This window comes from Mercenaria mercenaria, chromosome 13, assembly GCF_021730395.1.
Source record: "Mercenaria mercenaria strain notata chromosome 13, MADL_Memer_1, whole genome shotgun sequence".
NCBI lineage: Eukaryota > Metazoa > Mollusca > Bivalvia > Venerida > Veneridae > Mercenaria > Mercenaria mercenaria.
This window is the reverse complement of record NC_069373.1, coordinates 9,608,943-9,628,387: the sequence shown is the minus strand read 5'-3', so window position 1 is coordinate 9,628,387 and position 19,445 is coordinate 9,608,943. Positions and strand designations below refer to the sequence as shown.

The 19,445-nt window shown below is 37.9% G+C and overlaps 1 protein-coding gene across 2 annotated transcripts in view; it reads right to left on the bottom strand.

The window, feature by feature from the left end:
* Window positions 1–19,445, bottom strand: part of LOC123529902 (germinal-center associated nuclear protein-like) — a 69,691-nt gene that overhangs the window by 2,495 nt on the left and 47,751 nt on the right. Inside the window, exons 18-29 of one of the 2 annotated variants that reach the window (XM_045310486.2) lie at window positions 18,167–18,181; window positions 15,731–15,888; window positions 14,358–14,522; window positions 13,341–13,882; window positions 10,252–10,418; window positions 9,341–9,544; window positions 8,103–8,369; window positions 7,591–7,752; window positions 6,946–7,069; window positions 5,504–5,702; window positions 3,228–3,408; window positions 879–978 (exon numbers count right to left, since the gene is read on the bottom strand). In XM_045310486.2, coding sequence (XP_045166421.2) covers window positions 879–978; window positions 3,228–3,408; window positions 5,504–5,702; window positions 6,946–7,069; window positions 7,591–7,752; window positions 8,103–8,369; window positions 9,341–9,544; window positions 10,252–10,418; window positions 13,341–13,882; window positions 14,358–14,522; window positions 15,731–15,888; window positions 18,167–18,181 — 2,284 coding nt within the window. The remainder of the gene's footprint in view (window positions 1–878; window positions 979–3,227; window positions 3,409–5,503; window positions 5,703–6,945; window positions 7,070–7,590; window positions 7,753–8,102; window positions 8,370–9,340; window positions 9,545–10,251; window positions 10,419–13,340; window positions 13,883–14,357; window positions 14,523–15,730; window positions 15,889–18,166; window positions 18,182–19,445) is intronic. The other variant, XM_045310487.2, reaches the window with a different exon arrangement.

Here is a 19,445-nt window from a genome sequence, read left to right as displayed (position 1 = left end):
GGAAAATGCATCACATTTAAATTCTAAGTAAAAAGGGGGCATAGTTCATAAAAAATGGTGCATGAGTTATGGACATAGTGTCATATGATGTGGGTGATGATGTGGAACAACTATTTTAAGTTTGAATCAACTCCATTTAGTAATAACTGAGACAGAGTGAAAGTGCATCAAAACTTTAACCTGAAATTCTAATTAAAAAGGGGGATAATTCATGAAATAAGCCCTGATGACCTTTGACCTCCAAGTGTGACATTGACCTTTGAGCTTTATCGTCTCACCAAGGAGAACATTATGGAACGGATATAAAATTGCAGATGGCAAACAGACAGACAGATGGCAAAGCGCAATCCTATGGTCCTGAAACTGGTTTTAACCCAGTAGGGGGCTAATAATGATGTGTAATCTTAAGACTGGATATTATCAAAATTTTCATTTTGCTTCAGATAATAAATTCTAAATAACAAGTATACAATGTGTTTCCTCTCTTGTTATGATATTTATAAAGGTAATTTCCCCAGTGTGTTTCACAAGGAAATTTACAGCATTCAAAATATCTATGTATCACTGGTTCTCTTCTATCTAACAATTTCAGTCTATTTACTTATTATCAAATTGGAAATCAAACTCACTTTGACAATACAGTGCTCCCCCTCTACAACAACACCCTTTGGGAGATGGAAAAGTTGGTTGTTGTTCGAAGCGAGTCTGTTGTTGTAGAGAGGTAAAATAAAGAACAATTAGCATATTTTGGAGTCAGTAGCAAGTGTTGTTTCAAGGAGGGAATTGTTGTTCAGAGGGCCGCTGTAGAGAAGGAGCACTGTATCTTACTTTTTATTAAAAATTAATGATATTTTCGTTTATGAGGCAGGTGGTTATACCTAGCACAGTCCTGTCTGCCTCGATATGTTTCCAAGATTCTGGCGGAATAAACCCCTCCATTTCTTCTTTGATGTATGCTACTTTTAGTTCTCTCTTCTCCTGCAGAAACATTTATAAACTTGTATATTCATAAATGTAATTTGTCCACTTATAATTCTATTGTGATAAAACATAAAATTGTTAACTACAATGTATAACTTCTGTTAAATATTGCAACAATTCTGATCTAAGTCTGAGCTAGTCAGACAGAAAATCGCTTCACAATAGATTTTATTATTCTTTTCAAAACTGCACTTTGACCCAGTTATTGAAAAAGTTTCATATCTATAGGCAGCTATCACTGACCAAAATATAACTACTGACCAAGTTTGAACATAGCCATGATAACTATTTTTTTTAGTTGGGTTAAAAATTGCACAAACACAATTATAGGTCTTATGGCTACTTTCCAGCTCTGATGGTGGAGGAAGACCCCAGGTGCCCCTCCCTGCATTATTTTATCACAGGCTGGTACCAGGATAGAACCACAAACCTTTCGTAAGCCAGCTGGAGGGCGTCCACACATGAAGAATTCAACACCTTGAGAGAGGACTGAACGCCTCGGTGAAGGGAAAATAATTCAGCGACCTTAACCACTCGGCCAACGAGGCCCTCCACCATGAGTAATGTGAATCAGGTCCAAAAGATGCACAGGCACGCACTATGGTAGTACTACAAACCTTCCTCCGCTGACATTCGCTATCATGGTAGAATTACCAACTACCTTGGGCATGCACATTGGTAGAACTACCAATCTTAATCCGGAAGCATTCATAAAGGTAAAACTTCAAAACTTCCTCCACTGGCATCCACACTGGTAGAACTATAAACCTTCCTCAGCAGACATCCATTATGGCAGAACAACAAACTTTCCTCCATGGGCATGCACTATGGTAGAGCTACCAGTATTACTCAATGGTCATTCATCATGGTAGAACTACTAACCTTCCTCCATGGGCATTCACTTTGGTACAATTACCAATTTTCCTCCATGGGTATTCACTACGATAGAACTACCAACCTTCCTCCACACGCAGGCACTATGGAAGATACCAACCTTCCTCCATGGGCACTCACTTTGGTAGAACTACCAACCTTCCTCAACACACAGGCAGGCACTATGGAAGATACCAACCTTCCTCCACGGGCATTCGCTTTGGTAGAACTACCAACCTTCCTCCATAGGCAGGCACTATGGAAGATACCAACCTTCCTCCACGGGCATTCGCTTTGGTAGAACTACCAGCCTTCCTCCATAGGCAGGCACTATGGAAGATACCAATCTTCCTCCACGGGCATTCACTTTGGTAGAACTACCAGCCTTCTTCCACAGGCAGGCACTATGGAAGATACCAACCTTCCTCCATGGGCACTCACTTTGGTAGAATTACTAGCCTTCTTCCACAGGCAGGCACTATGGAAGATACCAACCTTCCTCCATGGGCATTCACTTTGGTAGAATTACTAGCCTTCTTCCACAGGCAGGCACTATGGAAGATACCAACCTTCCTCCATGGGCACTCTATTTGGTAGAATTACTAGCCTTCTTCCACAGGCAGGCACTATGGAAGATACCAACCTTCCTCCATGGGCATTCACTTTGGTAGAATTACTAGCCTTCTTCCACAGGCAGGCACTATGGAAGATACCAACCTTCCTCCATGGGCATTCACTTTGGTAGAATTACTAGCCTTCTTCCACAGGCAGGCACTATGGAAGATACCAACCTTCCTCCATGGGCACTCACTTTGGTAGAATTACTAGCCTTCTTCCACAGGCAGGCACTATGGAAGATACCAACCTTCCTCCATGGGCACTCACTTTGGTAGAATTACTAGCCTTCTTCCACAGGCAGGCACTATGGAAGATACCAACCTTCCTCCACGGGCATTCACTTTGCTGCAACTACCAACCCTTTTCCGCAGGTATGCATTATACTAGAACTGTCGACCTTTCTCCATGGCCATTCACTATGGTAGAACTACCAACCTTCCTCAAGACAGTAAAAAGTTAACCACTTAACCATGGAGACCCCACACTTCAGTAAAGAAACACTGTAAGTTAACCTGTTAATCCTAAACTTAAACAACAAATATTAACTTGTTCTTTTCAAACTACTTAAACTTCTCCTTATGTAACTGACAAGAGGTAAATAATGTTCAAATAAATATGTCCGATTGAATTCTCAAAGAGAACATTTGCACAATTGAACTCATCACCAAAACTACTTGTATTTAGTGTTTTCCTTACTGGAACATACTAAGTTAAAGTAAAGCATGTTTCATGATTACGTTTCATCAGCTACCTACCTGAGGGTCTGGTGTATGTGGATCAGTAAGGTCTATACTGTCTAGTTTGTAGTCTATACACAGTGAGACAACCGTGCTCCACGGGACATTAAAAAAGGTTGGCTGGCAGTCTGCTTCTCCATACTGGAAATAACATGCCTCCTCAAAGTCTACTTCCAGTTTATGTATTAAGTTCTTCAATCTGTGGAAATAATAAGATAACAGTCTAGAGACAACTGTAAGGTACCAAGATTGTTAAACAAAAATTTTACATTAATTTCAGATAGATGTTTCACTGCCAACAAATTTGCAACAACGTAATACGTCTAATTGAAAACACATAGATCTGCAGACTTCAGATAGTTTTCATCAGGTCTTCGTCAAGTTTATACAGTGTTGAATTCAAAAAGAAGCCTTAAAGAGTCTATAATAAAGACTACTTACAATTACTGAGGGAGTTTAGTGTCAGATCTGAAGCTTAAAGCATTCATACTGGGCAACATATTACTATCTGACTTATCTTTCTTCAGCCTTTCATTAACGTTTTAAACAGATAATGTAAACTCTTGTGTCATATAAATAGCATTCTTATCTTGCTTCAATTTATAAGGAAATAGAAAAATGCAAGGATATACCAACAAGAGGGTCATGATGACCCTGGATTGCTCACCTGAGTAATATGAGTTACATGTTTCAAATGTCAAACTGATGCTAAAATATTAATAAAGTAGGTCAGTAGCTCACAGTCACAGTCACTGAATGTCAGTTTTAAGACTGGTGTGCAAAATTGTTTACGTCATCGAAATTTCAAGGCTCTATCTTAAAAACAAGAAAGTAGGTCAGTAGGTCAATGTCATAGTCAAATAGCCCCTACTTTGGGTCATCAGGTAATTATAATTAAACAGTCTAGGAAATATGATCAGACAATTTTTGAAGTATTTTTTCCTATATAACTCATATAACAAGTGACCCCGGGTGGGGCCTCTTTTCACCCCTGGGGCAAAATTTGAACAATATTGGTAGAGGACCACTAGGCAATGCTACATACTAAATATCAAAGGCCTAGTCCTTGAACTTTCAGACAAGAAGATTTTAAAAGTTTTTTTCCTATAAACCTAAGTCTATGTAAAACTTGGGACCCCTGGGGCAGGGCCTCTTTTCAACCAAGGGGCATAATTTAAACAATTTTGGTAGAGGACCACAAGGCAATGCTACATACCAAATATCAAAGGCCTAGGTCTTGTGGTTTCAGACAAGATTTTAAAAAAAATTCCTATGTAAGTCTGTAAAACTTGGGACCCCTGGGGCGGGCCTCTTTTCACCCAAGGGGCATAATTTGAACAATCTATATAGAGGACCATTAGTTGATGTCACATGCCAAATATCAAGGCTCTAAGCCTTGTGGTTTTGAACAAGATTTTCAAAATTTTCCCTATATAAGTCTATGTAAACCATGTGACCCCCAGGGCGGGGCCATATCTGACCCTGGGGGATAATTTGAACAACCTTGGTAGAGGACCACTAGATGATGCTACATAAAAAAATATCAAAGCCCAAATACCTTTGGTTTTTGACAAGAAGATTTCTTAAGTTTTTCATTTGGTTGCCATGGCAACCAGACTTCTGTATGGAATTAAATTCTTTGAATAATTTTGAAAGGGGGCCACCCAAGGATCATTCCTATGAAGTTTGGTGTAATTCTGCCCAGTGGTTTTGAAGAAGATGTTTTTAGAAATTGTTGACGGATGGACAACTGACGACGCACACCGCACAACGGACATTGAGTGGTCACAAAAGCTCACCATGAGCCTTTGGCTCAGGTGAGCTAAAAACATGAACCTTTGAATGACTTTTTTTGCACATTATGATATCAATTTTTAAGTTGTAGTGCCACATGACATCAGATTCATTACTATAAGCATGAATGAAGTTCAGCAAAGCTTTTATCATCTAGTTTCAATTGGCATGTTAGAATGAAAATAAACAATGTCGTTTTGTGGTTTATTGCCTGATTTACTACAGTTTATCATTCATCTGCTTAGGTATTTAAGCATTTGGTCTAATGCCCTAGTGGTTCAATTCCTGTACATCTGAACTCTGGAAAGATATAAATCAGACGCTGAAAAATGTAAAGGCCTTGATTATTCAATAAAACTTATATATACCTTATACTGGATTTCACATCTGTAGTTATATGTCTTTGATGATACAGTTTACACCAAACTTTTCAGTATATCGCAATCATTTTACCTGTGAATGTACAGTTTTATTTAAATACTGCTCATTTCCATATTTACCTAGAAAATAACTTGATCCTAGCTCCACTGTAATCACTTCCAGCAAATGATGACACAAACTCCCAGAGGTCTCTTTTAACATCAAACCAGTCTTCTGGATCAGGGTTGCTTAGTTCAAACTTTGGTAATCTAAGGGAGTCAACTATGCTGAATAAATATTCCAAATGATCTCCCCTGTTCCAGTGATTTGGTGGCAAGTCTAAAATAAAAGTTGTCTAAAAACAAACAGAAACCCTACAACAAAAGATATGAACCTGCAGTAGCACAATTTAAGTAAATATTCTTTTACCATGAGAAATTTTAATGGTGTATGGGTACAGCAAAGCACTCTTTTCCCCAAGTGTCAATGTTTAAAATCCTTGTGTGACTTGTATTTCTCAACTGTCCTGATATTTCCTGCCGGCTTCAGCCAATATTCCAGGAAGTGACCAATGTCAACATCAGCTTTCTTTAACACTGACTTCTTCATAGTTTAGTCAATCTATCTAATAATTTGGACTAAAGTTCAAGACATTTTAAGCAATTTCTTTGTTAGATAAGCAGGACTGCAAAGTAGCAATGTAGTTACATCTGCCTTAAAACCTTAAGACTGATCATGTTAATCTTTATAATCAACTCTGTATAAAACCAGACTATTGCCCAGCAATAAAAGTTCCCTACAGGAAGAGTCATTTGTCATGTATGCTGTCATAGGTATCACAATTTTTCACACTTAATTGAAGGACCTGCATACTCTCCAATAACCCATCATCTATAAGGTTTCATAAAAAGATCTCTTTCTTGTACTTTTAAAGTAAATGCAGGATCTATCTTTTTTTTGTGACTGACAGATGAACAGACAGACAGACTAACAGACAGACAAAGGAACAAAATTAAAAGATCTTCATATTGTCTTCTATCAATGCCAAATTATATTTTTTTCATGAAAAAAATCTTGTTTTTTAGTTTTGGCTTCATCTGTATTACATAATCCACATTTCTGTAATATTTTTAAGCTACCCATATGTTTGTGTACCAAATTTGGTTAAAAATATCTTGTACTTTTAAAGGTACTGTAGGATCCCAACTTGTCATTCTTCTATCATGTGTTTGGACTATTTGTTACTGCAGCAACTTTAATTTCTTTGTGATAGCAACAAAACAGAGGATGCATTAGAAGACTGTTACTAATATATCAGACCAGTTTGGTTGGTATCAGTCAGGTTTCAGGCCATACCGTAACTTTCTAACTTTAGTAACAGAAGGGTACAAGACCTATGGTGTCCAACCAATCATTATCATAGGCATGTGTAAGTATGCAGCTAGAACAACCAATTATATGTAGACCAAACGATTGAGCCCACACATGCAAGAATACAATCTTTCTGCAAATAAATCAGTAGTCATAAGCAAGGCACACACTCTAAGTGGGTGAGATGGGGATAAGTAATAACAACACTTACCTGTATTTTGTTTGCTGGCAAACTCTGCCACTGGCCACGACACCTTGAATAGCCTTTCTGAAGTGAGCACTTCACTTAAATGGGTAATCACTGTGTTGTATAATCCCAGTAAACTGTTTGGATCCTGCAACACCATACATCAATCTTAACATGTAGAATAAACATTTTACCAAACTTTCTTCTACAAACTTGTACTACTAGAACAGTGCATATTGTTTTGATATTTCAGCAAATGGTTTGGTTGATAGATCAGAAATGTTTTCCTTGTAACCCAATACAAGGTGCATCACTTGTAAAACTGTAATACAACAAGCTATTGTATTTTTTCTGCCTACAATTGCACAATTAAACAACAGAACTACATGCCACATCAAAATCTTTATTTATTTTATAGTTATATAATATATATATAAATATATTTATAATGACAAAATATTTTTAAATCAATATCTTTGACTTTCAATACTGTTCGCTAACGGTTTCTCTAATTGCAATAGGCTTTGGAAGTGAATAGCATGGATTCTGACCAAACTATGGGGATGCACAGGCTGGTCTGGATCCATGCTGGTTGCAAATACACTGTGTTGATTTTCTCATGGTGCGGCACAATTCATATCATCTGAATTAATAGACTTGAAAGTGTACCTTGTTAAGCCTTTCCAACTGTTTTCTCTTCTTGTGGTTATGTTGAACTGGTGTGTAGTAGTGTTGATGCAGTGTCAAATCCACAGTATCTTTAAAATACTGCACAGTAACACATGGTATTGGCTTGCTTTTCTTGGCTAACCACTGTATACTCTCACATAACTGCAAAATAACAAAGTCTTTAAAATCATTTTATCCCAGTTTGAAATCTTTCTTACCTGATAACAGTCTAAAATGCCAGAGGTGGTCTTGTTACTTGTTCACAGACACAGATTTTAGTTATAATATATCACAGAATACTGTTATACAAATTTGTTTTCAAACCTGTTTTTGAGACTAAAAATTGATTAACAACTCACTATTCTCTTAAACTGATGACTCTACTCTTAAATCATACTTCAGGTGATATTAACTTTCTGTGAAAGAACTGTGCCAGTCTATGTAAAAGGCAGGTTTATACTTCCTGTAAGTCAAAAGGGGGTCGTGAAGTTTTTTTTATAGTTTATTGTTACCTCCTCACTGATTCTGGGGTCAGTCAGGTCTATACCGTCAGGTCTATTCTCATTCAGCTCACACGTGACAAGCTCTACATCACTCAGTAACTCCTCATCTAAAAATTCCTCTAAAGATAAACATTTTACAATCTGTATCAAAGACACGCTCTGATTGGCTGGCACTGGAATCACAATAACCAATGGGAATCCTTGATATCTTGGTTTCACGTCAAGAATTGCTTTCAGTCTGAAGTACTGTGCTGTCCAATACTGATCACTTTTAACCTACAACATATGGTCAGAAAACATAATCAGTTATATGTTTACACAGCTATAATTACATTATAGAAATGTTCTGGATGTGTCTATAGTGCATCGGCTGTGTATATACTCTCTTAATTTGGCAGAACTGCAGCATCCTGACAATGATGGTACAGTATTAATTGAAATTTTCTTATAAGTGTCACATAAAATGAATAGTGATCAACGGTAAGTATTACTATCATTAATCCTTTCTTGTGTTCTACGTGAATACGAACAAAATCCTCCATCCCCTAAACAAAAACCCCTTTCTCATTTGTCGAAGGTGTGAAAATTCCCCTACTCCTCCAAATCTTTCTTTTTCTCAAATAATTGAGCTGCGCCATGAGAAAACCAACATAGTGGCTTTGCGACCAGCATGGATCCAGACCAGCCTGCGCATACGTGCAGTCTGGTCAGGATCCATGCTGTTCGCTAACAGTCTTTCTAATTGCAATAGACTTTGAAAGCAAACAGCATGGATCCTGACCAGACTGTGGGGATGTGCAGGCTGGTCTGGATCCATGCTTGTCGCAAAGCCACTATGTTGGTTTTCTCATGGCGCTGCTCATATATTGTTATTTTCAGTTCTGTTTAAAATTGAAAAGTTATCCCCTACAAAAATTGTTACATATTGGTTTCTGTTGACATTCTAATATTTTTAAGTTTTAATTCAACAATCCCAATAGGAACATTTTGTTCTCCTAGGTCAAACTGAGCAAGGGGATGGGCGGAAGGATGGTCCTACAGTTTCTGTATCTTTTTCAATGAAATAGGGGACTTACCGGGGGAAATATTTAAAGACACATTGCAAATTTAGAGGTCATGAAAACATAGCATACAGCAAATTCAACAAACATACTTCAGAGACAAAAAAAAATTAATTTTTAAGAAACTTCTTTTTCCTTCAAAAAGTATTGAAAAAAAAACATCATATGAAGCTCATCCATACTTACAGAATTTAACTTGCTGAGTAGGGCACCAGCAGGTAGGAGAAACAATAGAGCATTGGCTCCCAAATAGAGACTTGTCTCTTCTATAGCTGCTATATCATCATCATCCAGCTGTCCTTCTACAGTCCTAACACAAACGCCTAGACTGACGGGCTTTGATGCCAGAGCATCTGCCAAATGACATTTGTACAAGCTTAAAACGTGGCCCTGGAAGTAGATACATGTATATAACAATATGTACCTTGCCTTCAGAAAATGGGGATCAAGCTCTGGACTTTAATACTGAACAAGACTACAACAAACAAAATAAAAATGAAACAATGGTCATACTGTCCCTCTCCCAGTTTTTGATACATAATTTTCATTGCAAATATAACTAAAACTCTAGAAGCTGAACTCTCATGTACTTCCTGAAATGCCAGAAATAAACTCTCAAATGCTTCTTCTTATGTCAGAAACTAACTCTCACATACTTACAGTAATGTCAGAATGATATAAATGAGATGTGAAACCGAAATTTGTAGTCCTGCTTGGCGCCATATAACCTATACCGTGTTGGTGCGCCGTAAAACCCAAATAAATAAATAAATAAGTAATGCCAGAAATGTCAAATCAGAAATTAACTCTCATATTCTCGATGTAATGCCAGAAATTAACTCTCATATATTTCTCATGTCAGAAATTAACTCTCATAACATTTCTGTCAAGTCAGAAATTAACTCTCATATACTCAACATAATGCTAGTAATTAACTCTCATATTTTTCTGTCATGTCAGAAATTAACGCTCATATATTTCTGTCCTGTCCGAAATTATCTCTCATATACTCTATGTAATGCCAGTAATTGACCCTCATATACTTCCTGTGATGTCAGAACTGTCCTTTTTCCTCCGAATGATTCAACAAAACATACCTTTACATCAAGTTGGGATGATAAAGATGACCCCTTGGAGAACCTCACTTTTAGCCATTTACACAGGTTATGTGTGGCTGCCTCTGAATGGTTGCTGATACTGTTGCCATCAACATCTGGCAGACACAACAACACCTTCCAAAATAATGTTGTTGCTTTCAGGGTATCTGTAAATGTTTAAAATTACAATTTAACTATGAACTATTTTTGTGTTAATATGATACAAGTGAAACAAGTGGGCTAAAATTGGCCAAGTTCACTCACCTGAGGAGGACCATGACACTCTGACCATGTTTGGTTAACATCCATTAAGAAGTTCATAAAACTGTTTTTGAAAGCCTTATTATTTTTACTGCAATGGTTCCTGAATGCATAACCATTTGAACAAGGCAGTCTGAAAGACAGCTAAATCCCCCGCCACTGCTATGGATAGTAAAAGGGTAAACCTTTGATTTTAGCTGTGACCTTGACCTTGAACTGACATGGCTGACTCATGAAGTCTGCACAACGTCTTGATGAGGTGATCATTTGACCCAAGTTTCATGAAAATCCTTCAAGGGGCTTAGGAGATACAGAGCTGAAACCTTTGACCTTCAGTTGTGACCTTGACCTTGAGTTGACATGGCTGACTCATGAGTTCTTGATGAGGTGATCATTTGACCCAAGTTTGATGAAAATCCTTCAAGAGGTTTAGGAGATACAGAGTGGACACCAAATGGAAGGCTCAAACCTTCGACCCTTAGCTGTGACCTTGAGCTGGCATGGTTGACTCATAATTTCTGCACATCGTTCTGATGAGGTAATCATTTGACCCAAGTTTTATAAAATTCCTTCAAGGGGTTTAAGAGATATAGAGCGGACACAAAATGGAAGGCTCAAACCTTTGACCCTGAGTTGTGACCTTGAACTTGAGCTGGCATGGCTGACTCATGGGTTCTGCACATCGTCTTGATGAGGTGATCATTTGACCCAAGTTTTATAAAATTCCTTCAAGGGGTTTAAGAGATAAAGAGCAGACACAAAATGGAAGGCTCAAACCTTTGACCCAGAGTTGTGACCTTGACCTTGAGCTGGCATGGCTGACTCATGGGTTCTGCACATCGTCTTGATGAGATGATCATTTGACCCAAGTTTTATAAAATTCCTTCAAGGGGTTTAGGAGATATAGAGCGGACACAAAATGGCAGGCTCAAACCTTTGACCTTGAGTTGTGACCTTGACCTTGAACTGACAAGGCTGACTCATGGGTTCTGCACATCGTCTTGATGAGGTGATCATTTGACCCAAGTTTGATGAAAATCCTTCAAGGGGTTTAGGAGATATGATGAGGACACGAAAGTGTTACGGACGAAAGGACGGACGGAAAGACGGACGGAAGGACAGACGGACGGAAGGACGGACGGAAGGGTGGACGGAAGGACGGACGCAGACCATTCCTATAATCCCTCCGCCATGGCGGGGGATTAACAAACTTGAGAGAGATCGACCAAGGGTCAAACAGAACCTTTGCACATAATTAAGCTAGGGCCTTACCAGGATGCTATACACCAGTTTTATGATGATCCATCAAGCACTTCATGCATAGAAGTTGTTTAAAGAATTCTATTTTTAGCTCTGGCAGCCCCTATCTGCCACTAAGCAAAACATTTCAATCAAGTTGAAAAAGTCCAGATAAGGATGCTACAGACCAAGCAAAGATATTTCATGCCGCTGGTAAGAACAAGACAATTACAGTTTTTTTATTTTTAGCTCTGGCGGCCTCTAAAAGGAGCAAAGAGAAACCATTCGATTTCAAATGAGAGAGGACCATACAAAAATGACCCAGTGGTTCGTCAGAAGAGGTTGTTTGAGGATTTTTTTCTATTTTAAGCTCTAGCAGCTCCTAAACAAAGGGCCGAGTGGAAAAATTTGAAGACAACTGAAACAAGAGGGCCATGAAGGCCCTGTATCGCTCACCTGACCTATTGACCTAATGATCCACAAGATTAACATTCTGACCAAGTTTCATTAAGATATGGTCATAAATGTGGCCTCTAAAGTGTTAAATAGCTTTTCCTTCGATTTGGCCCAGTGACCTAGTTTTTGACCAGACATGACCCAGATTCAAACTTGACCTAAAGATCACCAAGATTAACATTCTAAGTTTCGTGAAGATACAGTCATAAATGTGGCCTCTAGAGTGTTAACAAGCTTTTCCTTTGATCTGACCTAGTGACCTAGTTTTTGATCCCACCTGACCCAGATTTGAACTTGACTTATAGATCATCAAGATTAACATTCTGACCAAGTTTTATTAAGATATGGTCATAAATGTGGCCTCTACAGTGTTAAAAAAGCTTTTCCTTTGATTTGACCTGGTGACCTAGTTTTTGATCCTATATGACCTAGATTCAAACTGGACCTTGAGATCATCAAGATTAACATTCTGACCAAGTTTCATGAAGATACGGTCATAAATCTGGCCTCTACAGTGTAAACAAGCTTTTCCTTTGATTTGACCTGGTGACCTAGTTTTTTACCCTGGATGACCCAATATCGAACAAGTCCAAGACTTTATTGAGGGAAACATTCTGACCAAGTTTCATTAAGATTGGACCCAAATTGTGACCTCTAGAGTGTTAACAAGCTTTTCCTTTGATTTGACCTGGTGACCTAGTTTTTGACCTCAGATGACCCAATATCGTCGTCCAAGATTGTTATGAGGGTAACATTCTGACCAAGTTTCATTAAGATTGGGCCAAAATTGTGACCTCTAGATTGTTAACAGTCAAACTGTTGACAATGGACGGACGACGGACACAGGGCGATCACAAAAGCTCACCTTGAGCACTTCGTGCTCAGGTGAGCTGAAAAGGTAAAATAATGAGAACCTGTAGGCAAGTAAACAAGCGGCCAAGGATGGCTGACTCCAGGCTTTATTCTATGTTATCAGGATGAACAATGTTACCCTATTACTTCTGGTTTAATAAATGAGCAGAACTATCTAAAACTGCTGTTAATTTTCTTTAGCAGGTATTGAATTTTCTATATACACATATACAGAATTTTGTCTGTTCATAACACAACATTTCTTCAATTAATCTACTCACTTCGCTGGTGTACATGTCTGGCCTTCCGATTAAGTTCCTTTCCAACAAGTCTCCCGAGATCAAGAGGAGCCCAGGCTGTCTGATGGAGGAGATTTCTGTATAAACGATGTACGAGAGCACATGTCTCTGTCTCTTTTCTATGTTTCTCTATTTCTAGTGGTGTCTCTATTGTTAATTTTGCTCTCTTATTCACATAGAACTTCTTGTCCACAATACTTTCGTTATCAACATTAAGTAACAAGTTCAACTGCTCCTTTCTTGTTTGCATATTTGGAGCACATGGAAATTCCTCCATTGCACGTTTTAATTTAGTCACTGCCTTATATTCCTTTTTCCATTTATGCCAAAATCTTCCAGCCCTGCTCAATTTTACCAGTTTCTCAAAATCGTCAAGCTGTTTGAGCCTCTGTCTGACATCTGTTTCAAACACGTCTTCGGACACATCCACAACCATTTCACTCATGACCTCCTCAACAAGTTCATCATTAATATCAATAGTCACTCTCTCTATACATTCTCTTCTCAACTGAGCTTTAACTTCCCTGAAACAATATGCACATTTTGTAAATATCCACTTAATAGTCTATATTAATCAAGAACTCGAATTTTACTGCTTTACTGGTGCATTGCAAATTATCAAGGCAAATGATCAAGATCAGACTTTAACTTTCTTTGTCGTCTATATGTTACAGTATGGCACAAAAAAACAAAAACTAGAGTAAAACAAGGATTGACTATTACTGTTATTACAACAGTTCTTTCTACATACCTTAAAACAGGTCTTCAACATTTTTCTCTCAATTATAAACAAATACACTTCCTTAAAAAATTCTGTTATAGAACTCCATTAGTAACAGCAGTAAATAATGTACACAATTTGTAATAACTTCTCTAATTCTGGCACAAGCTTGTTTAGAAATACTCGAACAGGGGATCCTTCCCTGGACAGAAAATGCACCAGGTTATCCACACTTTGCAGACAAACCAACAAACCCACAAATGTAACACACCAGTTACCTCATTTCAATTGTGGCCAAATTCAATGATTCCTGATGAATAAGATCATTGACAAAATCATCAGTGAGAAGTTCAGCTACTCTGTCACGTCTCAACTCCTTCTCCAAGTGCAATGCTTTACGTTTCTGTTCCTGTGCTTCCTCGTAAGTGTCTTCACACACAGTTCTGTAATAATTTAGTCTTTTTGTTACACATTAGTTGTAAAAGCAACTATATGTTTGGATAGTACTAAGCACAAATCCTAAATTAAGGACAGAAAGAGGTGCTCAGGTTAAGGTTTCAGCCAATCATATTGTATGTTCAAAAATGCCAATGACTGAGAATGTACCTCAATATTAGACATAGGGTCTTATATTTCTTTAGACACTGATTACATTATAATACAATAACCTTGAGACTTCCTGACACAATTGTAGGTCACATTGCGACTTCCAGCTTTGATGTTGGAGGAAGACCCCAGGTGCCCCTCCATGCATTATTTTGTCATGGACAGGCAGAGTAGAACCATCAGCCTTCTGTAAGCCAGCTGGATGGCTTCCTCACAAGAAGAATTCAACTGCCTCAGTGAGGCTTGAACCCACATCGGTGAGGGGTAAGTGATTCCAAGTCAGTGATCTTAACCACTCGGCCACGGAGGCCTCTTCCTGACAAACGGGTTCAACAAAGTAACAATTCTGTAATGAAACTGGATATGTATCCTTAACTTAATACACAAATTGTTGCTTTGAGAACATATGGGCTAAAACAGCATCTGCACAATCAATTTATGAACCGAACTAGAGATGCTTTTGAGAAAAGCGCATGTCTCCCACAACTGCCTAATCATCTAAATAGCAAGTCACTCTTTATATACTGTTTACTCACTACAAATATACCTTTGATGAGTAAAAAGGCTGATATTGGGTAATTCAAGGTCATAATTCCGAAGTGTTTCGGGCAATTTGGCTAGTAAATGAACTTGGCCGAGGAGTTACGGTCAAAGGAGTTATGGTCAAAAACATTTGGTTCAAGTTTAGTGAAGATCGGATGAGAACTGTTCGACGTAAGAGCGCGGACAAGAGTAAAAAGGCTGATTTTTGGTAATTCAAGGGCCATAATTCCGAAGTACCTGGGCTGATTTGGCTAGTTATCGAACTTGTATGAGGACTTACGGTCAAACACATTTTATTCAAGTTTGGTGAAGATCGGATGAGAAATGTTTGACTTAGAGTGACGACAAGATTTGTGACAGACACATAGACAGGAGTAAATCAATATGTCTCTCACACCACTGTGTGGTGGGAGATATAAAAATCCTTCGGCACATATCAAAGGCAGACTTTGATAACTAAATGCAGTAAGCAGTGTGCCATATATTAGTCACCGTAACCCACCTGATCTCATTTTTCAGTGTTGGGATCAGTATACCCTCCAAGTAGTCATTGGAGAAATGTAGTTTAGCATCCACCTCTGATTTCACTTCCTCACCTATACCTTTACACATTTCATCTATAACCTCCCAGAACAAAAACTTTGCTGAATCCTTGATAAACTGAAACATAGACATAGAAACATATCAAAGTCCTAGAATTTTCGTAAACTTTGTCACTTCCTTGAAGATACACATGCACATCTTTCACTGAAATAAATACTTAATCTTTATCTTTATATGCAGAAAATCCTCATCAAATGTACTTGACTATTCTAAACACAAAAAAGAGCTCAACCTAACAGGGTATAATATGCCTTTTTGCAAGCAAACAGGACAGTACAGTAAAAAATGGGCATTAAAATTAACAATTAATTTTGAGATGTGTGTAGATGAAAATTGGAGAGGCAGTGCAGGATGTGGATGAGGGATACAAAGACACATTATCAAGAAACTTAAAAGAAAAAAAGTTCATGTGACATTGACCTATGTGAGCAAATGACCCCAAAATCAATAGTGATCATAATCAAGCGGTACTTAGTGTTGTAAAGTTTGAAAGCCGTAGTTATTATACTTCCTGACTCAGAGCCTTGGAATAAAGAAAAATACCAGAAATTAAATCAGGTCCCTGTGACCTTGACCTTTGAGGCACTGATCCCCAAAATTTGTAGCAATATTTATTCATTGTGTAAAGCTTGAAAGCTATAGCTATTACACTTTATGATTTGAAGTATTGAGACCATTTAAAGCCTTTGGTAACTGTGACCTAGACCTTTATCCTATAGATCCCAAAATCAATAAGGATCCTCCTCAAGAGGTGGTAAGTCATCATATAAGGTTTTAAATGCTGTATCTAATACACTTTGTGACTCAGAGCCCAGAAATGAAAAAAAATACCGAAATTTGGTCAGGTCTCTGTGACCCTGATCTTTGAGCCACTGACCCCAAAATTAATTAGGATCTTCCTCCAGTGATACTCAATCATTTTGTAAAGTCTGAAAGCCATAGCTGTTACACTTTTTTGGCTTAGAATCTGGAAACCATTTTCAGTTGCCATGTTGCTGTGACCTTGACCTTTGACTACTGCCCCCCCACCCACTCTACAAAAAAACTGATACGGATCCCCCTTAAATGGTGCTCAATCATCTTATTAAGATTAAAAGCTGTAGCTATTATACTTTCTGACTTAGAATCTGGAATCTAAAATATTCACAGACGGATAGATGTCTTTTCATTTGGTGCAGTAGTTATGGGCTACTCCTTTGTTCTCTCTATTGTTCTTTTACGTCATGTAAAAGAATTTTTGCAATATAAGAGAAACAGACTGAAAAGAATTACTGATATCTATTGTCCTCCTAGCTGAAAAATACTATCTTACTGTTTGTGCTGACAAATGGATAGACAGATATTGCCATTTCATAGTATGTCTTTTTTTTCTTCTTCAGAAAGAGGGTATAAAAAGACTAACTGAGCATGTACAGCTGCTTTCACAATTAAATTAATAACAATAATTTGTAAACTAGATGCCAACGGGCAACATGTCGAGCCCACCCTTTGACCCATAACTGTGACCTTGACCTTTGAGATAGTCAGTCACAGTAAGTTAAACAGTCATGCAATATATAAACAAGATACCTCAATGCATTTCAAAGCTATGGGCTGGATCTGACATGACCTTTGACCTCCAACTGTGACCTTGACCTTTGAGATAGGAACCTGCAGTTTACTCAGGACACTCCGTCTCACTGAGGTTAACATTTATGCCAAATATAAACAAAATCCCTCAATGCATGTCAAAGTTATGGGCCGGACAAGATCTGACATGACCTTTGACCTCCAACTGTGACCTTGACCTTTGAGATAGGAACCTGAGGTTTGCGCATGACACTCCGTCTAACTGAGGTTAAAATTTATGCCAAATATAAACAAGATTGCTCTATGCATGTCAAATCTATGGTCCGCACAAACAAATCCAAACGGACGGACGGACGCACATACAGCGAACACCCATTTGGACAACTATGTCTTTGCATCTGCAAGCGAGCTTGACAAAAGCAATATCTTTAGTGGTAGTACAAATTTATACTATGGCTAGTTATACCATTATTTCGGTTGTAATAGTTTTAACCTCACAAACAATACTGTTTTACAAACAAACTTGTTTATTTTGTGTTTAAATGCGTGCTGTTTGGTTATTGTTCATTTTTCCAAATATGAAATTTGGGACAAAAAGTCCCTTTCACAAACTGAAACATTAAGACAGAATATGACAAAGTCCTAGAATTTTCCTGAAATTTGTCATATCCTTAACAAACAGAAACATAAAACAATTTTTTCAAAATTTACCATGTCTACAAAAAACAAACATATAACACAATATGACAAAATCGTAGAATTATACCCATTCCTTAACAAACTGAAAAATAAAGGAAAACAAGAGGACCATGATGGTCCTGAATCGCTCACCTCTTCCCACATGACCCAGTTTTGAGTATGACGTCGTTTTTTCTATTATTTGACATAGTGACCTAGTTTTTGAGCTCATGTGACCCAGTTTTGAACTTGACCTAGATATTATCAAGATGAACATTCTGACCAATTTTCATGAAGATCTATTGAAAAATATGGTCTCTAAAGAGGTCACAAGGTTTTTCTATTATTTGATCTATTGACCTAGTTTTCGAAGGTACGTGACCCTGTTTTGAACTTTAACCTAGATATCATCAAGGTGAACATTCTCCCTAACTTTCATTAAGATCTCATGAAAATTTGACCTCTAGAGAGGTCACAAGGTTTTTCTATTTTTATACCTACTGGCCTAATTTTGACCGCACATGACCCAGTTTCGAAACTGACCTAGATATCATCAAGGTGAACATTCAGACCAACTTTCATACAGATCCCATGAAAAGTATGGCCTCTAGAGAGGTCACAAGGTTTTTTTATTATTTGACCTACTGACCTAGTTTTTTAAGGCACGTGACCCAGTTTCAAACTTGACCTAGATATCATCAAGGTGAACATTCTGACCAATTTTTATGGAGATCAATTCACAAGTATGGCCTCTAGAGAGGTCACAAGGTTTTTCCATTTTAAGACCTACTGACCTAGTTTTTGACCGCACATGACCCTGTTTCGAACTTGACCTAGATATCATCAAGATGAACATTCAGACCAATTTTCATACAGATCCCATAACAAATATGGCCTCTAGAGAGGTCACAAGGTTTTTCTATTATTTGACCTACTGACCTAGTTTTTGATGGCACGTGACCCACTTTCAAACTTGACCTAGATATCATCAAGGTGAACATTCTGACCAATTTTCATGAAGATCTCATGAAATATATGGCCTCTAGAGAGGTCACAAGGTTTTTCTATTTTTAGACCTACTGACCTAGTTTTTGACCGCATGTGACCCAGTTTCAAATTTGACCTAGATATCATCAAGATGAACCTTCAGACCGGCTTTCATACAGATCCCATGAAAAAAATAACCTTTAGAGAGGTCACAAGGTTTTTCTATTATTTGAACTACTGACCTAGTTTTTGATGACACGTGACCCAGTTTTGAACTTGATGACCTAGATATCATCAAGGTGAACGTTCTGACCAATTTTCATGAAGATCTTGTGAAATATATGGCCTCTAGAGAGGTCACAAGGTTTTTCTATTTTTAG